We start from the raw sequence: 22413 nt of genomic DNA, 5'->3' as shown, positions 1-22413 counted from the left end.
ATGTGTCTGCTGTACACTTTCCTTGCCCTGCTCTCTCTCTGCTATGGTTTCGATCCTCGCTGTCCTGGACGATGCAGCTGTGACTCAGAGCAGTCGGTGCAATGCTACAGGCTAATGGAGGTGCCATCGGGCATTCCTTCCACCACCAAGAAGCTCTACATCAGCCATAGCAAAATTCAGCACCTTCAGGTAATCACGCATTCTCCTGCAACTTTATTTTGTGAGACAGGGTGAAGGGGTGACTGTGGGGTTGTTAAACTTAAAGTAAATAATCGAAACTTAAAAGCGATGATTATGAAATTGTGTCTCTGTACTAGCTACCTGTTTGCTCTGTGTAGTGAGATGGGTATTTGCCTCTGGATATTTCATTTTAGGGAAGGAGCCCCCCCCCCATAATAAAATAATATTTTGTTTTTTAAGATTTTAATTATGTTGTTGCAGAGTGAAAGTAGAGTAATGATTCTTAACAAAACGAGTTTGAGAGCATTGGCTCCTTCATATCCCCATTTTAAAAAGAATTTGTTTGGGGGGGGGGAACATACTTTTGTTTATGCCATAGAAGGCAGATGATACTTATAACATTATAAGCCTATCAAGATAAACACAGCATGTGAGAATTATTCATACAAACCCTACAAACCAGCTGGGCATTAATGTCTTTATGGAAACTTATACAGAAGAAATACACGTTTTTGTTTTGCCACATTACTGAAATTCTCATTCTACGTGCTTTTATTTTTTAATTTATTTATTTTTAGTCGATCTGTGTGCTTTTAATTATGGCTTTTATTTTCATGCTTTCCTATTCAGAGGGCACTTGAAAAGAGAGCTATAGCTCTGTCTGACTTGTATAACATGAAGAAACTTGTTTTTGACCTTTGGTATTTTGAAAGGTATCAAGAGACTAGAGTTCTCATTTTAGTTTCTCAGTAGAGATAGAATTACCTTAGACAAGCAGTTAAAAAAAAAAAATCTCTGGACCTTATTTGTTACTTTTATGACACGAGAAGGCTGGATTAGATTGGGGACCCCAGGAGTTTTCTAGATGGAAAATTCTCTGACTCTCTGGTCGCTGCTTCTCCCTCATCAATCCAAACCTTAAGATAAGGAAATACCTGTCTATGATCCAGGTGCAGAGAGTCAGCAGGTGAATGTACTTTTCCTTCAAACAGAGACACCTCCCTGTCCCCCTGTTTTATTTTGTCAAGAAATTTTAATGTAGGTGCACACACACACTGGGAGTGTGAAATATGTGGCATGACATTTATTTCGAGGTTCAAAAAGCACCATTGCCTAGTCGTCATCTGTTTACTCTCCTCTTCTAATCCAGTAGTGCCCAATGCCTGTCAGGCCTCAGCATTCAAGCAAGACACCTGGCTAAAGGGCAAAAGGCTTAAATATTTGTCCTGAGGTCTTGAGATACTGAGAGGTGGAGTGTCAGCGAAGCTTGGTGATGATCCCCCACTGTTGCTCTGCAGTCAGTAAGATGAAATTATGTCTCTCATTAAATTCACTTACTGACTGAGTTCATTTGTCATTGGTTTAGGTTCACTGAACAGCAATATTGATTGGTTTAGGTTCATTGAATAGCAATATTGCCACTTCCCTGACTTTAACCTAGTTAATTATCTCTAGAAAGGACTGTTCGCAGCAGAAAAGTTGAAGAAAGAGAGGACTGTTTGGAGAAGGAAGTAGAAAGTTCTGAGCAATAATACTTCTCTTTTCCCTTTTAAAAATCCTTTAGGCTTTAAATGACCATATTTTACTTGCATTTAGTGAATGCAATGTTATTCTGTTTATCTGGTTTGAATTATAGAATTGGGTGCCTGTATTTTAAACAAAAAGACTTAAAATGGATCTACAGATTAATAACGATAGAAACTATATATATATATATATACACACATATATGTATATATCTACACATACATAACATATATATGTATGCATGCATAGCATGTTTATATATACATATATAATATATGTGTATGTGTATACATACCACAATTTTAAATGTTTCTATTACTTGTTCATGTGATTCAGTTGTCTTTGGGTCTGTGAATGCTATGGTTGAGACTGCAGATAAAAGATGAAAAATTCAGTTCTAGGAGTTTCTTAGTGGCCTACTGGTTAGTATTCTAGGCTCTCAACTGATGTGGCCCAGTTTAATCCCTGGTCGGGAAACAAAGATCCTACAAGCCACACGGTACAGTCAAAAAAATTAAAAAGTATTAAAAATTCACAGTTCCTGCCCTTAAGAAAAGAGGGATTTTATTCATCCTTTTATCTGTAAAAATCCCTACTTCTTTGAGGTGCACGCCATCAGATAATAACACTCTGTTCCTCTGTGAGTTTGATACTGTGCCCCTGTCTCTTTCATCCTAAATCTCCTAGTCTTCCTCTCCATCCTAAATTCTGCATCTTTTGGGGTGCCTTTAGCGTTCAATATCCTAGTCCCACACTTCCTTGAACTCATAAAAATTATCTATCTACATTTTCAGTTCTCCACAGCTGTCTACTCTCTTGTTTATATCATGGGAGAAGGCAATGGCACCCCACTCCAATAATCCTCTTTATACCTGAAATTTTTCTAATCAAAAATCTTTAATTCCCATATGCGCTCTCTTGCCATTATCTCCTTTCTATTCAGCTGCCATATGCTGTACTTATCATTCTACCTCATGAAGACTTCTAATTCTAGATCTACCCACATTCTCTCAGATAATCGGTTCATTTCTTATTTATCTTCTTTCCCTATCCCTTCCCCTTTTGCATCCCACAATTAAGTATCTCCACACTTATTCAGCAAAGCCTCAGTCTCTGTTTAACATGATCACTTTCCTTTGTTTCTCCTATACCTGGACAGCTGGTGCTGCTGGAGAGGATCATGTCTGGTGTCATACCCAAGATAACTTTTACCAAACCCAAGGTCATGACAATACGTGCCTGTATTTCCTTCTAAGAGTTTTACAGGTTTAGCTCTAACATATAAAAGACAAATAGAAATGTCTTTGGGGTTCTCCAGTGACTCAGTGGTAAAGAACCTGCCTGCAATGCAAGAGCCACAGGAAATGCAGGTTCAATTCCTGGGATGGGAAGATTCCTGGAGGAGGGCATGGCAACCCACTCCAGGATTCTTGCCCGAAGAATTCTGTGGCCAGAGGAACCTGGCGGGTTATAGTCCATAGGGTTCCAAAGGGTTGGACACGACTGAAGCAACTTAGCATGCACATAGAAATGACTTTCTGGTGGCAGTCAGGGAGGATAATCATTTTCATACATCTTTTGTGGAAGAGAAGAAGGTACTTCACATTCTTCTTGTGGAAGAAATATATAGGGACTTCCCTGATGGCCCAGCGGGTAAGACTCTGTGCTCCCAATGCAGGGGTCCTGGGTTTGATTCCTGGTGAGGGAACTAGATACCCGGTGCCTCAACTGCAGTCTCAGTGCTGCCCCTCAGTTGTGTCTGGCTATCTGGGACCCCATGGACTGTAGCCTGCCAGGCTCTTCTGTCCATGGAATTTCCCAGGCAAGAATATTGGAGTGGGTTGCCATTTCCTTCTCCAGGGGATCTTCCCCACCCAGGGAATGAACCTGCATCTCTTGGGTCTCCTGCATTGTCAGGAAGATTCTTTACCACTACCCTACCTGGGAAGCCTCCGATAAAGACCTACTGCAGCCAAATAAATAAATACATAGTTTTTAAAAAGAAATATATAAGTTTATCAACAAGGGAGAGGTTATGAATTCTTTTTATATTCTCTCCATACTTTCCAGAATTTTTAAATTTTTCACGGAGAACAAATGTTGCTTCGATGATCAGGAAAAATTCCAGCATAGTTTAGAAAACTCGTTGCTGGCTTGGTTCACATATGTCTGAGGCAGTCACTGTGAATGTGTCAGATTCCTGTGTGCATTTGACCTAAACAGAGCCTAAGGAAGTTCTGTGACCCTCTAGTGCTTGGAGAGGGGCCTAACTGAAAACTGAAACAAAGCCTTTTCATGGAGAGACCAGCAGAATTGGCCCCTCTGCCCTGTTTCATTTTACTTGGCTTGCTTTTTTTTTCTTTAACTTTTCATATTATATGGTAACTTTTATCTCCATAAGTATTACGTTCACCAAACTGTAAAACTGTGATGGCAGGAATTTTACTTAGCTAAGCTTTCTAAATCTGTTTTTCTTTTTTTTCCCCTAACCCCTAATTGTTAACATCAAGCCACACTTGCCTTGCTTTTTAACCAATGTTGACAAATGGCCAACAGTTCCAAGGTTAGCTCCAGGGCAAAAGCATCTCTGGATTCCCAGCCCACGGAAATGGAAAAAACAAGTCTGGCAGATTTTTTTTTTTGCCTTTGTCAGCTCTGCAAACTCAACTGATAAATTGAAAATCAATGAGTGTCTTTCTCATTGTGGCACCAGAACTCTATACACTTCAGCTAAATTCATGTTATAAACAGTAAAGTTAAAAATATATGTGTTTACATTTCTCCAAAGAAGACATACAGATGGCTAACAAACACATGAAAAGATGCTCAACATCACTCATTATCAGACAAATGCAAATCAAAACCACAATGAGGTCCCATCTCACACAGGTCAGAATGGCTGCTATCAATAAGTCTACAAACAATGAATGCTGGAGAGAGTGTGGAAAAAAGGGAACCTTCTTACACTGTTGATGGGAGTGCAAACTAGTACAGCTACTATGGAGAACAGTATGGAGATTCCTTAAAAAAACTGGAAATAGAACTGCCTTGCTGCTGCTGCTGCTGCTAAGTCACTTCAGTCGTGTCCAACTCTGTGTGACCCCATAGACGGCAGCCCGCCAGGCCTCGCCGTCCCTGGGATTCTCCGGGCAAGAACACTGGAGTGGGTTGCCATTTCCTTCTCCAATGCATGAAAGTGAAAGTGAAGTCGCTCAGTCATGTCCGACTCTTAGCGACCCCATGGACTGCCGCCCACCAGGCTCCTCCGCCCATGGGATTCTCCAGGCAAGAGTACTGGAGTGGGGTGCCATTGCTTATGACCCAGCAATCCCACTGCTGGGCATACACACTGAGGAAACCAGAATTGAAAGAGACACATGTACCCCAAAGTTCATTGCAGCACTGTTTACAATAGCTAGGATATGGAAGCAACCTAGATATCTGTCGGCAGACAAATGGATAAGGAATTGTGGTACATGTACACAGTGGAGTATTACTCAGGTATAAAAAAGAACACATTTGAATCAGTTCTAATGAGGTGGATGAAAGTGGAGCCTGCTATACAGAGTGCAGTAAGTCAGAAAGAGAAAGACAAATATTGTATATTGACACATATTATGGAATTTAGAAAGAAGATGGTAACTACAACCCTATATGAGAGACATCAAAAGAGACACAGATGTAAAGGACAGACTTTTGAACTCTGTGGGAAAAGGTGAGGGTGGGATGATTTGAGAGAATAGCACTGAAACATGTATATTACCATATGTAAAACAGATGACCAGTGCAAGTTCCACGTATGAAGCAGGGCCCTCAAAGCCAGTGCTCTGGGACAACCCAGAGAGATGGGGTGGGGAGGGAGGCGGGAGGCTCAGGATGGGGGGACACATGTACACCCATGGCTGATTCATGTTGATGTATGGCAAAGACCACCACAATACTGTAAAGTAATCAGCCTCCAATTAAAATAAATAGATTAACTTTAAAAAATATATGTGTTAGGGTAAGATAAACCTGGATTGGAAGCCCAATCCTTCCACTTTCTAGCAAGAAATACTTGGACAAATTGTTCTGCCTTCTTGAGCTTTAGTTTCCCTCAGTGAAAAGGGAGTAATCCTGTTTACACACAGAGCTTTGTAAACATAAGCACTGCGTGTGTCAGTTCTAGTGACATGATGAACCCAGAGGCTGTTATACAGAGTGAAGTAAGTCAGAAAGAAAAACCAAATATGTGTACTAACACATATATATGGAACCTAGAAAAATGGTACTGATGCACTTATTTGAGGGCAGGAACACAGACGCAGGCGTAGAGAGCAGACTTGGGGACACAGCAGAGGAAGAAGAGGGTGGGACAAGGGTGACAGAGTGGCACTGACAGATATACACTACCAGATGCAAAGCAAATGGCTAGTGGGGAGGGGCTGCACGACGCAGGGAGTGCAGCCGGTGCTCTGTGACAATCTAGACGGGCGGGATGGGAAGGGAGGGTCAAGGAAGGGCAGACATCAGCAAACTTAGGCTGCGTCACGTTGTTGTATGGCAGAAACCAATACAACATTGTAAAGTAAGTATCCTTCAATTAAAAGACAAAAGATAAGCATAGTAAATATTTAGAAAATGGTAGGCCATTTTAACCAATAATCAGTTCAGTTCAGTCGCTCAGTCGTGTCCCTCTCTTTGCGACCACTGGATTGCAGCATGCCACGCTTCCCTGTCCATCAACAGCTCCCGGAGCTTGCTCAAATTCATATCCATTGCATTGGTGATGCCATCCAACCATCTCATCCTCTGCCGTCCCCTTCTTCTCCTGCCCTCAATCTGTCTCAGCATCAGGGTCTTTTCAAGTGAATCAGTTCTTTGCATCAGGTGGCCAAAGTATTGGAGTTTCAGCTTCAGCATCAGTCCTTCCAATGAATATTCAGGGCTGATTTCCTTTAGGATTGACTTGTTGGATCTTGCTATCCAAGGGACTCTCAAGAGTCTTCTCCAACACCACAGTTCAAAAGCATCAATTCTTCGGTGTTCGGTTTTCTTTACAGTCCAACTCTCCCATCCATACCTGACCACTGGAAAAACTATAGCTTTGACTAGACGGACCTTTGCTGGTAAAGTAATGTCTCTGCTTTTTAATATGCTGTATGAGTCGGTCATAGCTTTTCTTCCAAGGAGTAAGCGTCTTTTAATTTCATGGCTGCAATCACCATCTGCAGTGATTGTGGAGCCCACAAAATAAAGTCTCTCACTGTTTCCATTATTTCCCCATCTATTTGCCATGAAATGATGGGACCAGAAGCCATGATCTTAGTTTTCTGAATGTTGAGTTTTAAGCCAACTTTTTCACTCTCCTCTTTCACTTTCACCAAGTGGCTCTTTAGTTCTTCTTCACTTTCTCCCAAAAGGGTGGTGTCATCTGCATATCTGAGGTTCTTGATATTTCTCCCGGCAATCTTGATTCCAGCTTGTGCGTCATCCAGTCCAGCATTTCTCATGATGTACTCTGCACAGAAGTTAAATAAGCAGGGTGACAATATATAGCCTTAACGTACTCCTTTCCCAATTTAGAACCAGTCTGTTGTTCCATGTCCAATTCTAATTGTTGCTTCTTGACCTGCATACAAATTTCTCAGGAGGCAGGTCAGGTGGTCTGGTATTCACATCTCTTGAAGAATTTTCCACAGTTTGTTGTGATCCACACAGTCAAAGTCTTTGTCATAGTCAAAAAGCAGTAGATGTATTTCTGGAACTCTCTTGCTTTTTTGATGAGCCAACGGATGTTGGCAGTTTGATCTCTGGTTCCTCTGCCTTTTCTAAATCCAGTTTGAACATCTGGAAGTTCACAGTTCACGTACTGTTGAAACCTGGCTTGGAGAATTTTGAGCATTACTTTGCTAGTGTGTGAGACGAGTGCAATTGTGTGGTAGTCTGAGCATTCTTTGGCATTGCCTTTCTTTTGGATTGAAATGAAAACTGACCTTTTCCAGTCCTGTGGCCACTGCTGAGTTTTCCAAATTTGCTGGCATATTGAGTTCAGCACATTCACAGCATCATCCTTTAGGATTTGAAATAGCTCAACTGGAATTCCATCACCTCCACTAGCTTTGTTTGAAGTGATGCTTCCTAAGGCCCACTTGACTTCACATTCTAGGGATGTCTGGCTCTAGGTGAGTGATCACACCATTGTAGTTATCTGGGTCATGAAGATCTTTTTTGTTTAGTTCTTCTGTGTATTCTTACCACCTCTTCTTAATATCTTCTGCTTCTGTTAGGTCCATACCATTTCTGTCCTTTATTGTGCTCTGCTTTGCATGAAATGTTCCCTTGGTATCTCTAATTTTCTTGAAGAGATCTCTACTCTTTTCCATTCTATTGCTTTCCTCTATTTCTTTACATTGATCACCAAGGAAGGCTTTCTTATCCCTCCTTGCTATTCTTTGGAACTCTGCATTCAAATCGGTATATCTTTCCTTTACTCCTTTGCCTTTTGCTTCTCTTCTTTTCTCAGATACTCAAGCCCTCCTCAGACAACCATTTTGCCTTTTTGCATTTCTTTTTCTGGGGATGGTCTTGATCACTGCCTCCTGTAAAATGTCACGAACCTCCATCCACAGTTCTTCAGGCACTTTGTCTATCAGATCTAATGCATTGAATCTGTTTGTCACTTACATTGTATAATTGTAAGGGATTTGATTTAGGTCATACCTTAATGGTCTAGTGGTTTTCCCTACTTGCTTCAATTTAAGTCTGAATTTGGCAATAAGCAGTTCATGATCTGAGCCACAATAGCTCTCTGTCTTGATTTTGCTGACTATATAGAGCTTCTCCATCTTTGGCTGCAAAGAATATAACCAACCTGCTTTCGGTATTGACCATCTGGTGATGTCCATATGTAGAGTCTTCTCTTGTGTTGTTGGAAGAGGGTGTTTACTATGACCAGTGCGTTCTCTTGGCAAAACTCTGTTAGCCTTTGACCTGCGTCATTTTGTACTCCAAGGGCAAATTTTCCTGTTACTCCAGGTAGCTCTTGACTTCCTACTTTTGCATTTCAGTCCCCTATAATGAAGAGGACATGTTTTTTGCGTGTTAGTTCTAGAAGGTCTTGTAGGTCTTCATAGAACTGTTCAATTTCAGCTTCTTCAGCATTACTGGTCGAGACATAGACTTGGATTGCTGTGATTTTGAATGATTTGCCTTGCAAACAAACATAATTTTGTCATTTTTGAGACTGTATCCAAGTGCTGCATTTTGGACCCTTTTATTGACCATGATGGCTACTCCATTTCTTCTAAGGGATTCTTGCCCACAGTAGTAGATATAATGGTCATCTGAGTTAAATTCACCCATTCCAGTCTATTTCAGTTCGCTGATTCCTAAAATGTTAATGCTCATTCTTGCCGTCTCCTGTTTGACCACTTCCAGTCTTCCTTGATTCATGGACCTAACATTCCAGGTTCCTATGCAATACTGTTCTTTACAGCATCAGACTTTATTTCCATCACCAGCCACATCCACAACTGGATGTTGTTTTGGCTTTGGCAAAAGTAATCTGCATTCACCTGATAAAGGGAAAAAGTTCTCTATGCTTATTAACACAAAATGACTATTCCCTGGATTCAGTTAAGAATATAACTGGTATTTACTATGTAGGCTCGACTATATACTTTATAAATAAAAATGGAGACAAATTGAAGCTCCCACACCACACTTTGTCCTCAAAGAAACTGTCCATTCAGATTCACGTCATCTCTGAGACCGGCTGCATAGTCAGCAGTCTTTTTAGGGTTTGTCGTCACACAGATAGAAGTGGAAGCATTTGCAACATCAAGGTCTTTTTTTCGGGAGATCAACAGTCCCAGAGGTGCAAATCTATGTGTAGAGTCATTTGTGACTTTATATGAAAGAAAGCCTAGAAAAAGGCACTTTAAAACGAAGAATAGATTAAACACCCTGAGTCTTGGACAGGTCATTTATTTTATTTTTATTTTTTGGCCTCATTCAGTTCAGTTCAGTCACTCAGTCGTGTCCGAATCTTTGCAACCTCATGGACTGCAACACACCAAGCTTCCCTCTCCACCAACTTCTGGAGCTTGCTCAAACTCATGACCATCTCATCTTCTGTCATCCCCTTCTCCCCCTGCCCTTGATCTTTCTCAGCATCAGGGTCTTTTCCAATGAGCCAGTTCTTCACATCAGGTGGCCAAAGTATTGGAGTTTCAGCTTCAGCATCAGTCCTTCCAGTGAATATGTAGGATTGATTTCCTTTAGGATTGACTGGTTTGTTCCTCTTGCAGTCCAAGGGAATCTCAAGAATCCTTTCTAACACCACAGTTCAAAAGCATCAATTCTTCAGCACTCAGCTTTGTTTATAGTCGAACTCTCACATCCATACATGACCAATGGAAAAACCATAGCTTTGACTAGATGGACCTTTGTTGGTAAAGTAATGTCTCTGCTTTTTAATATGCTGTCTAGGTTGGTCATAGCTTTTCTTCCAAGGAGCAAGTATCTTTTAATTTCATGGCTGCAGTCACCTTCTGCAGTGATTTTCCAGCCCAAGAAAATAAAACCTGTCACTGTTTCCATTGTTTCCCCATCTATTTGCCATGAAGTGATGGGACTGGCTGCCATGATCTTGGTTTTCTGAATGCTGAGTTTTAAGCCAACTTTTTCACTCTCCTCTTTCACTTTCATCAAGAGGGTCTTTAATTCTTCACTTTCTGCCTTAAGGGGGTGTCATCTGCATATCTTAGGTTATTGATATTTCTCCTGGCAATCTTGATTCCACCTTAAACTATCCCTTATATGGAAGATCTATACTATATAATCTCTAAAATTTCTGCTTTTCTAAAAATATTATCTGTGTCCAGATCTTGTGTCTCATTTGAAAAACATTAATTATAGACCACAGGCAGCAGAAAATGTATTAGAAAATGATGAGTTGAGGAAGAAAGGGCTTTGGAGTTCTGTAGACCTTGTTGAAATTCAAACTTGCAGGGTTATAAGGAGAACTAATGATAAAATATAAAAAAGCACATGGAACTTGTAGATGCTCAACAAATGCAAAAAAAAAAAGTATTATTCTTGGGACTATGACTAATTAATGCATCTGATTAATCATTAAGAAAATATCAAATGTTAGCAGCAATTTATAAGCCAAGGCAGCTGCCAAAAATTTTATGATTAAAAATATTTGTTTACTGAATTTTTAACATGAGATTCTTCAACTAATGTACCACTTTAGGCTATGCTTTCAGTTCAGTTCAGTTCAGTCGCTCAGTTGTGTCCGACTCTTTGCGACCCCATGAATCACAGCACACCAGGCCTCCCTGCCCATCACCAACTCCCAGAGTTCACTCAAACTCACGTCCATTGAGTCGGTGATGCCAACCAGCTATCTCATCCTCTGTTGTCCCCTTCTCCTCCTGCCCCCAATCCCTCCCAGCATCAAAGTCTTTTCCAATGAGTCAACTCTTCACATGAGGTGGCCAAAGTACTGGAGTTTCAGCTTTAGCATCATTCCTTCCAAAGAAATCCCAGGGTTGATCTCCTTTAGAATGGACTGGTTGGATCTCTTTGCAGTCCAAGGGACTCTCAGGAGTCTTCTCCAACACCACAGTTCAAAAGCATCAATTCTTTGGCACTCAGCTTTCTTCACAGTCCAACTCTCACATCCATACATTACCACTGGAAAAACCATAGCCTTGACTAGATGGACCTTAGTCGGCAAAGTAATGTCTCTGCTTTTCAATATGCTATCTAGGTTGGTCATAACTTTCCTTCCAAGGAGTAAGTGTCTTTTAATTTCATGGCTGCAGTCACCATCTGCAGTGAAATATACCATAGTTCACATCACAGGTCTTCCTATAGTATAATCACATATAACAAATATGTGCTGCAGAATTAACCCACTTTGAAGATATTAACCATATACTGGTATTAGAAAAGGGTTCAACTGCACAATTAAATCAACATTTATAAGCTGTAGACAGTAAGACATAAAATTGTGCATTGAAAATTCCAGCTTACCTGAATTCTAAATCAGGTTGAAAATTTTGTGAAGATTTATCAAGCTGAGGAAAATCTGGAACAATTCTTCATTTACCTAAACATGATTTTACTCTGAGAAACAAATACTAAAAATTACATCATCCTAAAAAAGACCAGATGTCAAGCTAGGAGTTTGGAGGGTATGTGGAAAGATAGGGGTGCTTGAACTTGCAAACCATGGAGAAAGTGTATCAGAGTCCTAAAACTGAGGAGAGGATTTGCATTAGGTCTGGGGTATATGCATGAATGGACTCCTTGCTCTGCTGACATGGAGACACATGTATCCTATTTGTTTCTTCATGAATCTTTTTCATCAATGAAACAAAAATTGGGGAGTGGGAACAAGGAGACTAGTTTTCCAAACTATAATATACTTGAAAATGTCTTTCTGATAGGCCCATCCAACTGATAGCAGTATCTAGGACATTAATTTTTTTTTTTACTTTTAATGCTCAAAATTGTTTAAATGTAATTAAAAAATGTTAAACATCTAAACAATGCGAAATGTAGATAGATAATGAAAATTCCCTATAACCTTACCTCCTAAGAGTTAGCAACTCTAATTAACAGCTTGGTGAAATTTCCAGATTGTTTCCTTTTTGGCTGTTACAAGATGATGCAACAAAGAACATCCTGTCGATCCTGTCGCACACATCATTGTGCAATTTGTAAGCACTTCTACCTAGAAGTAAACTTGCTAGGTCAAAGAATACACAGCAAAAGTTGGCCAATTTTATGTCTACCAATAGTGTATGAAAGTTCTTAAAATATTTTAGACCTCTTACACTGCTAGCAGTTGTGAACAAAAATGGTCAGGACCTGAGTTTCTATCCTTTTCCAGGAGATAATTTAAAACCACATGGAGCCCAGCCCATGCTCTGATTGACCTTGAGGGAGGGAAGAGGGTGGGGAGGGAGGTTCCAGAGGGAAGGGTATATATACATATATGTATATAATTATGACTGATTTGTGTTGTTGTATAGCAAAACCAATACAATATTGTAAAGCAACTTTCCTCCAATTAAAACAAGTTTTAAGTAATTCTGGTAAAAAAAAATAAAATAGATCCTGAAGGAAAAAGCTGAAGTATCATTAGTATTGAATGACAACGTACATGCCTTTTTAAAAATAATAATCCTAATTTACTGCTTTTCTCCTCTCTTCCCCACCCCTTCTTTTTTTTTTTTTTTTTTTAATAGCTATCTAACTTTACCCAAATGTTAGCTCTAGAAGATTTTCTTCTGCTGGCCAGTGGAACAGAGTCAGTAGAAAACGACACTTTCAAAACTCTGAGTACTTTGAAGACCTTGGAACTTTGGAAAAATAAGTTAAGACGGGTCCCCCGTGCTCTCCCGGCCAGTCTTGAAGTGTTAAAACTAAATGATAATTCAATATATGTCCTTCACGGATCTGATTTTGAAGGACTGAAGAAATTAAAAATCCTTGAACTGAAAAACAATCTGATCTCTTCTGTCTCTCCCAGTATGCTCTCCTCCCTTGTCAGTCTGCAAAGCTTGATGTTAGACGCCAACAACATCGAGAATGTGGAGGGACCGCTGGCACTTCCCCATCTGAAACATCTGAGCATGGAGAATAACAAGCTACATCTCATACCAGCTAGCTTCTTCACTTCCCTTCAGTCTCTGCAATTTCTCAGTTTCAGTAGTAACTTTCTGACTAAAATTCCTATTAACCTCCCCAAATCTTTGCTCTCTTTAAAAATGGAGAGAAACCGGCTCAAAGCGGTGAGGTTTCGAGATATGAAACAGTTAGAGAATCTTTCCCACCTTTACCTGTCAGAAAACTCACTCTCTTCCATCGAGGGGGCACAGCTCCTTGCCAATTTAACCACCCTTGAGGTGTCCCAAAACCAACTTCAGACGTTGCCCCTCCGACTACCAGCCCGGCTACAAAAGCTGGATATCAGCAATAATCTGATTCGGAAAGTTACGGCGCAAGATTTCCGGGACCTCCAAGATTTGAAACACTTGTTTCTGGACAACAACATTGTCAGCTTGTTTGAAGCTGGAGCCCTGCAGAAGTGTTCCCAGCTCTCCAATTTGGCCTTGGAGCAGAACCTACTCCTGTCTATACCTCTGCGGTAAGTGAGCTTTATCATCTATGGAACTTACCAGAGAAGTCTTCCAAAGATGGGGGCAACTAAATACATTATAAAAGAAAGAAAAGTAGTCCAGGTAAACGTAATTTATCTACTTAAAGCTATCCAAGAGTTCAGAGGCAGAAGTTTTAAACAAGGGTTTGGAATCTCCAGCCCTCAAGCTGACTCCTACACTAACTTACCTTGCCTGTGGGACAAGATACCAACAGGAGATCTGTATTAGAAGTGACTGCAGCTTCAGGGAAGTATGCTAACGAACATCACAGGGGGCTATTGCTTGTAAAACTGTGTTCTGGTTTTCTAAACTATGGCCTGGATCCAACAGCAGGCCCACTAGGCATGTGCTTAAGGGGGTGCATGCTTAGTCCTCTCTGACTCTACGACCCCATGGAGTGTAGCTGCCAGGTTCCTCTGTCCATGGAATTTTCCAGGCAAGAATATTGGAGCGGGTTGCCGTTTCGCTACAGGGCATCTTCCCGACCCAAGGACAGAACTCGTGTCTCTTGCATCTTCCGCACTGGCAGGCAGATTCCACTGCACCATTTGGGAAGCAAGGCATGTGTTTAACCACTAGCAAAGCAAGGACCCCAGGAAAAACTGAGCAGGGAAATGTAGTAAGACATTTATATTTTTAAAAGCACTGGGATAGTACATAAGGGAAAAATCAAAACCTTGCAATCTAACATTGCATTTATTTTGAATTACGTGTTTAGGAGCCACATGCTTTTCTCAGTGCTGCGGGGTGCTGCCCAAGTTTCTGTGGGCCTGTCTGTGAGTGTGTGAGTCAGTTTGTGTTGGTCTTACTTTGTGTTTCCAGTTGTTTCTTCTATTCTCTTTCTCTCACGCGCAAACACATATATCCTCATCCTCTGGCACTTCATAATCTTTTCCCAAATATCCCTACTTCTATCCCCAACCCACTGTGCTTGTTCCCCTCTAACCAAAGGCATAATCTGTTACTAATATGTTCATGTTTATTGACTCTATTTATTTAACTTTTATCCCATGTTTCACATTTTAAAGTAGAATAAAAATAGAAGAGTAAGTACTATTATTCTCCTAAAAAAGAAACTATGTTGTTTATTAAACGTGCCTATCAGCAGATTCTTTTTCTTTTCAGCACTTTATAGAAAAAAGGCTTCCTACCCTATTATCATTATTAAATTTCTCACAATTGATATATCAACTTCTGGCTTCTGTAGGATCCTGTGGCACTAGATTTACTTATTGTCATTGTTCATTATGATAAATTTTCTTATCAATGAGAAAGGAATAAAATTATATTTTATATGGACAGATGTTCATTTTTTTTCCAGTTGATAAAGGGATGTTAAAAGTATATGGTATGTTAACAATCCCCAGTGCAAAACATCAAAAAGTGATTTTTCAAACTGAACTCTGTATTTAAAATTCTATATTGAGAATGATTTGAAAGTAATCAATTTCTCTTAATAAATAAACATGCATATACAATCAATTTAATTCAACAAGTATATTTTGGCATTCACCACGTGCCAGGTACTTTACCAGGCACTTGGGATACATCAGTCTAATAGGGAGATAAAACTTCTTGCTCTTAAATTCTAGCAATGAAAGAATGACAACGTAATATATAAGTAAACTATATAACATTTAGATATTGTTAGGTGTTTTAACTAACAACAGAAAACAAGCAGGTTCAAGACTGTAAAGAGTGGGGGTAGCTGGTTGTAATTTCTAATAAGGTAAGAATGGTACTCCCCTTGTAAAGGTAAGCTTTAAGCAAAGACTGGAAGAAGCTGACAGATTTAGCCATAATGCAATTTGCAGGGTGGTGGGCAGGGTGTGTGGGGGTGGGAGTTTTCTGGACACAATAGCCAGTACAAAGGCTCTAAGGCTAGAGCATGTGGGCAGTATTTCAAGACTCTCATTTTTAAGACCAAGATCATGGCATCCTATCCCATCACTTCATGGAAACAATGAAAATGGTAACAGGTTTTATTTTCTTGGGCTCCCAAATCACTGTAGATGGTGACTGCAGCCATGAAAGTAAAAGATGCTTGCTCCTTGGAAGAAAAGCTCTGACAAACCTGGACAGCATATTAAAAAGCAGAGACATCACTTTGCTGACAAAGGTCTGTATAGTCAAAGCTATGGTTTCTCTAGTAGTCATGTACAGATGTGAGAGTTGGACCATAAAGAAGGCTGAATGCTGAAGAATTGATGCTTTTGAACTGTGGTTTTGGAGAAGACTCTTGAGAGTCCCTTGGACTGCAAGGAGATTAAATAAGTCAATCCTAAAGGAAATCAACCCTGAATATTCATTGGAAGGACTGATGCTGAAGCCGAAGCTCCAATAGTGTTTGGCTACCTGACGTGAAGAACTGATCATTGGAAAAGACCCTGATTGCTGGGAAAAATTGAAGGCAGGAGAAGGGGATGACAGAAGATGAGATGGTTGGATGGTATCACTGATTCAATGGACATGAGTTTGAGCAAACTCTGGAAGATAGTGAAGGACAGGGAAGCCTGGTGTGCTGCAGTTCATGGGGTTGCAAAGAGTCAGACATGACTGAGTGACTGAACAACAACATTCTTGTTATTTTAATAATTTCTCTGCTATATTTTCGATTACTGCATGCGCCTGAAAAAAATATGCAGAAAGTAAAAAGTCACAAAACAAGTTAGGGAGTGACTATATCACCTAAGGATTCTCAGCAGGCTGTGACAGCCGTGGACAAAACTGTGAACTTGGTGAATTTTTCTATTCAGGTGACTTTTAGAAAGCATTTGGGGAAGTAATCCTGCTAAGTTTAATGAGTGAAAAGTAGCTTAATTATTCTTAATTACTTCTGACAGAGTATCTGTGCCTTCATAAGTGACTACGGAAAGCACAATGCTTTTACCCAACAGAGTGTATAATGGGTTTGCAAGCCTGCTGCTTAAAACTCAACATTCAAAAAACTAAGATCATGGCATCTGGTCCCATCACTTTGTGGCAAATAGATGGGGAAACAATGGAAACAGTGAGAGACTTTATATTTTTGGGCTCCCAAATCTCTGCAAATGGTGACTGCAGCCATGAAATTAAGACACTTGCTCCTTGGAAGAAAAGCTATGATCAACCTAGATAGCATATTAAAAGCAGAGACATTACTTTACCAACAAAGGTCCACCTAGTCAAAGCTATGGTTTTCCCAGTAGTCATGTATGGATGTGAGAGTTAGACCACAAAGAAAGCGGAGTGCCAAAGAATTGATGCTTTTGAACTGTGGTGTTGGAGAAGACTCTTGAGAGTCCCTTGGACTGCAGGAGGATCCAACCAGTCCATCCTAAAGGAGATCAGTCCTGAATATTCATTGGAAGGACTGATGCTGAAGCTGAAACTCCAATCCTTTGGCCACCTGACGTGAAGAACTGACTCATTGGAAAAGACCCTGATGCTGGGAAAGATTGAAGGCGGGAGGAGAAGGGGATGACAGAGGATGAGATGGCTGGATGACATCACTGACTTAATGGACATGAGTTTGAGCACACTCCGGGAGTTGGTGATGGACAGGGAAGCATGGCGCGCTGCAGTGCATGGGGTTGCAGAGTCGGACACTTCTGAGCCACTGAACTGAACTGAAGCCTGCTGCTGCTGCTCCTCAGTCGCTTCAGTCCTGTCCGACTCTGTGCAACCCTATGGACTGTAGCCTGCCAGGCTCCTCTGTCCATGGAATTCTCCAGGCAAGAATACTGGAGTGGGTTGCCATGCCCTTCTCCAGGGGATCTTCCCAATCCAGGAATTGAAGCCAGGTGTCCTGCATTGCAGGCAGATTTTTTTTTTACCACTGATCCACCAGGGAAGCCATTGCAATCCCGAGCTAACCCTAATTTTCAAATCTGATTTCACAATTTAATTATCTGGATAACTTTTAAAAGGCCCATTCATGCCTAGACCTCACTTCAAACCAATTATGTCATTACCCCAGGCATCAGTATTTTTAAAAAGCTCCCCAGATGAATTTAAGGCATAGCCCAGGTTGAGAACTACTGGGAAAGGACAATGGGGCAAGTAGTGAGCTACCAGGGGGTATATGCCCATGAGGCATAAATGAAGCCACCCAGCCCTCTACTCTGTCAGAGAACTTGGCCTGTGTTCTTATAGAAAGTGATTTTTAAATTCCCCATCAGGACCACCAAACCCCTACTCTGCAATTTGTATTTGAACTGGAAATTTGGAAGGACCCCAAAAAGTTTTTCCATGGTTTCCCTCCTGTAAAGAATTAAAATACAATACTATCTATTCCTTGGGCTTCCCTGGTGACTCAGCCATAAAGAATCTGCCTGCTAATGCAGAAGATGTGCGTGTGATCCCTGGGTCGGGAAGATCCCTGGAGGAGGAAATGGCAACCCAATCCAGTTTTCTGGCCTGAAAAATGCCATGGACAGAGGAGCCTGGCGGCCTATAGTCCATGGGGTCACAAGAGTTGGACACAACTGAGTGACTCAACCACAACTTAGAATTTAGACTACCCAGAACCTGGGTCTCACTTTTTGCTGCTTCTCATTTCACCAGTCTGCAGCTCAGGGAACAAAGATAAGTTACACCACTCCTTCATTATTCACAATTTGGATAATTCAAATCCAGAATAGCTTTCTACAACGTAGTAAAGCCAGTTAGCATTTTCTCTTACACTGAAGTGCCATCTACTGACAAAATGGGGGTTTGCCTCTTTTAACTCTAAAAAGGGATACTGCCCAAAGAACAAACAGCATTTCTAGACACTTGTTTGTCTTAAAATCAGGGTTACATTTTTATAGAAATCAGACTTTTAAAGACAAATTATATCAAAGAAATAAATGACTGCCAAAAGATCACAAAAGAAGGAAATTACTGATTTCTTTTATAATACCATTTTGATTATCCATAATAACATGAAAGAAAAAAAAAAGAGTCCTAAGAACAGGTACAGTTTTTGGCTACCCAGCTGATAACTGAATAACTGTGTTCGTTTAAAAGAAAAGCTTGGCTTGCTCATTTTCTTTAGTTAACATTTTTATGTGAATTCTGTGCAGTGAATACTTGGAAAATCAGAAGCTTTAAAAAGCTAAATAACTGGGACTTCCCCATGGCCCAGTGGTTAAGACTGCACTTCCAATGCAAGTGGCTGGGTTCAATCCCTAGTTGGGGAACAGAGATCCCACATGCTGTGGATGCGGCCAAAAAAAAAAGAGCTGAATAATTAACCTGAAGTCACATACTAGTAGATAGAATAGCCAAAGTTAGAACTCAAAATCTTAATAAGGAGACTTGACTCTTGAATTTACCGTATCTTTCCTCAGTTGTGCCCCTTGTACCCTCAATATTTACAGAGCCTTGGTTGCCGCTTCATCACTAATTAACAGTGCATTTTTTCTTGGGGAAAAAAAAAAGCTACACACAGGTTTTCTGTCAAACTTTTGGAGATGTAAGCTGGATAAGCTGGTGTGTGCACAAAGTTACATCCTCTCAGGGATTAATTTCAAACTGAATTTAACTGTGAATATCAATTCAAAAATTGTTAATGGTATTAACAACAAACTTATTAAGAGAAAATGTCTTTGCAGAAGCTTATACCACACTGTTAAAATGTATGAAGTGATTTTCCCTGGTAAATTAACCTCTTTTGTTAGGTAAATTTAATTCCAAATTTTAAAAAAAGTCATTTTAAACAAGCATGACTTTAAAATATTCAAAAGCACAAACACTTATGTATGTATATGCATTATATGGTTTAAGAGATGAATACAAATATAAAATACATACACATAAATATATACAAGTATAAAATGTAAATATCAAAGAAAAAAATCAAGGGCAAAATTTGGGCTAAGTGCCAGTAACCGTGGGCTTCCCTGGTGGCTCAGATGGTAAAGAATCTGCCAGTAATGCGGGAGACTAGGGTTCGATCCCTGGCTTGGGAAGATCCCCTGAAGAAGAAAATGGCTACCAATTCCAGTAACCTAAAAGATTAACTTTTTAGAATTAAATTCATCTAAAAATAACACTATAAAAAACAAAAGGTAATATTGTTGTAAAATATGGTTAAATTCATTTGTTTCTTTCTCCTTGGCATAGCAATCATATGACTGAGACCACCATAAAAAATTCCAGTGAATACTAAAAAGCATGAAAGAGAATATGTTCAGATGGCATGAAGATAGCATTTGGGTGGTATTTTGTGGGACTTTTTTCCCATAGAACTTTTTCACTTATTGCACTTCATAAAGAGAATAGCACTTAATGGAAAGTTGTTGATTCACAGAAAGATTTTCAGTTCACAACTGTGATCATTTTTTATTTTTATCAACAGTCGTTAGCATGAAATTTTTCAAATTGGTATCCACAGTTGAAAAAATTTTTTTCTTGATTATACAGCAATACCTGTTCAAGGTTGAAAACCTTGTGTGCTGAGAAATAAAGGAGTCATCCATAACTGCTCAAAAAGAACCCATGTCTAGCCATAAGTTGTTTTTATGTATTTCAGATCAGTCAATTTTGTCTTCTATTTTCCCCATTTAACATTATTGTGTAGCTTTTTTCTCTCTCTTTTTCTGTTTCTTTTTTTTTTTTTAATAAATATCACTATGGACCCAGAGATCTTAATTCATTCAGTGAATTATGGTTATTTATAGTTGCTAGTCTCTTTTGATCCTCAAATTTCATTAGTAGGAGCCTCTCCAAGCTGGAGACACAATTCCATTATTTCTGTTTAAAAAAAGAAAAATTGTGGTAAAACACACATAACATGAAATTTACCACGTTAACCATTTTAAAATGTACAATTCAATACTGAGTATATTTGCATTGTCGTGCAACCAGTGTCCAGAACTTTTTCATCTTGCAAAACTGAAACTCTGTACCCATTAAACAGCTTATTTCCTCTCTCCCCTAAATCCCTGACAACCACTATTCTACTTTCTGTTTCTATGAATTTGACTACTCTAGACATCTTATATAAGTAGAATCATACAGTGGTTATCTTTTGAAGTGAAATGTTTGTCAGTCAGTCATGTCAGACTCTTTGTGATTCCATGGACTATAGCACACCAGGCTTCTCTGTCTGTGGAACTATCCAGGCAAGAATAGTGGAGGGGGTTGTCATTCCCTTCTCCAGGGAATCTTCCTGACCCAGGGATCGAATCTGGGTCTCCTACACTGGGGCAGATTCTTTAACGTCTGAGCCACCAGGGAAGTTATCTTTTTATGACTGGCTTTTTTTTCCACTTAGCATAGTATCCTTATTCATGTTGTAGCATGAGTCAGAATTTCCTTCGTTTTAAGGCTGGATAATATTCCATTGTAGGTACTTATATTTTGTATTTTGCTTACTCATTCATCAACCAATGGACATTTGGATTGCTTCCACATTTTAACTATTGTGAATTTGACATGGGACTATAACATGGGTACATAAGTATCTCTTTGAGAACTTCCTTTCAATTATTTTGAGTATATATACAAAAGTGGAATTGCTGGATCATATGGCAATTGTATTTTTAATTTAGGGAGAAAACCATACTGTTTTCCATATCGTCTGTACCATTTATACTCCCATCCATAATGCACAAAGGTTCCAATTTCTCCACACTCTTGTTAACACTGTATTTTTGATAGCAGCCATCATGATGGGTATTCCACTAATCTCTGAACACTTCATTACATTCTGGTTCAGTTGTTCTAGCTTACTTTGCCCCAGACTTGGAATTAGCCATTTTTTCAAGATTTTCACTGGAGGAGAAAAATATATGAATATAAAATAGAAGAAATCAGAAGGTTAGAAAATAAGTCCTATAAGAAAGGGTTAAAGGCCAATAGGTAAGACTGCGGTTTGTACTTTAAATGAACTTTTCAAAAGAAAGCTTGTTTTCTAGCTTCAGAGGGAACAGAACGGTACAGCAGAGGTGGATGTTGCTCAGTCTGAGTTGCCTCAGCAGTTTGGAATGACGGTCACAGCCTCCTCTCACATCCTGTTCCCATGCTTTTGCAGGCTCCCAGGAACCTTAGCCAGGCTGGACCTAAAAGGCAATGCCATCCAGGACATTGCTGAGAGGGAGGTCAAGGATCTGAAGCAGCTTCAGGTTCTAAACCTCAGGAACAACAAGCTTTCCGCTTTAGACCTCAAAGCCCTGGAGGTGCTGCCTCGCCTCCGGCACCTGTATCTGGATGGAAATCCGTGGAATTGCACCTGCAGCCTCCTGAGAGCCAGAGAGGTCCTGAAGGCCAAGGGCACAGATGTGAGGGGAGGACAGTGTGCGGCACCAGCTGAACGACAAGGGGAGAGCTGGATGTCTTCCAAGAAGATCATGAAGCAATGTGAGCATCACTTACATCTGACCGAGAAAAGCAAAGAGACCAAAAAGAAACCAAAGCTGGAGGAGCACGCCAGCATCAGAATCAATGTGGATGATGATTACTATGATTATGAGATAGATTAAGGATGAGCTTTGTTTGCAGTTTAGGAAAAGGTTTTGTTTCTTTCTTTCTTAAAAGTAGACCTCATTTTTAGAGCAGTTTTAGGTTCATAGCAGAATCG

At 40.0% G+C, this 22413-nt stretch overlaps 1 protein-coding gene across 1 annotated transcript; it reads left to right on the top strand.

Moving 5' to 3' along the window:
- LOC138089994 (nephrocan-like) lies at positions 1-22315 on the top strand. Its single transcript, XM_068985572.1, has 3 exons — positions 1-189; positions 12954-13855; positions 21868-22315. Exons 1-3 carry the CDS (start codon positions 1-3, stop codon positions 22313-22315), a joined length of 1539 nt encoding a protein of 512 aa, XP_068841673.1.
- Positions 22316-22413: the final 98 nt, after the last annotated feature.

The sequence above is a fragment of the Capricornis sumatraensis genome, chromosome 13, assembly GCF_032405125.1.
Source record: "Capricornis sumatraensis isolate serow.1 chromosome 13, serow.2, whole genome shotgun sequence".
Lineage (NCBI taxonomy): Eukaryota > Metazoa > Chordata > Mammalia > Artiodactyla > Bovidae > Capricornis > Capricornis sumatraensis.
Note: the sequence above shows the minus strand (reverse complement) of the source record. Positions and strands in the feature narration are given on the sequence as shown.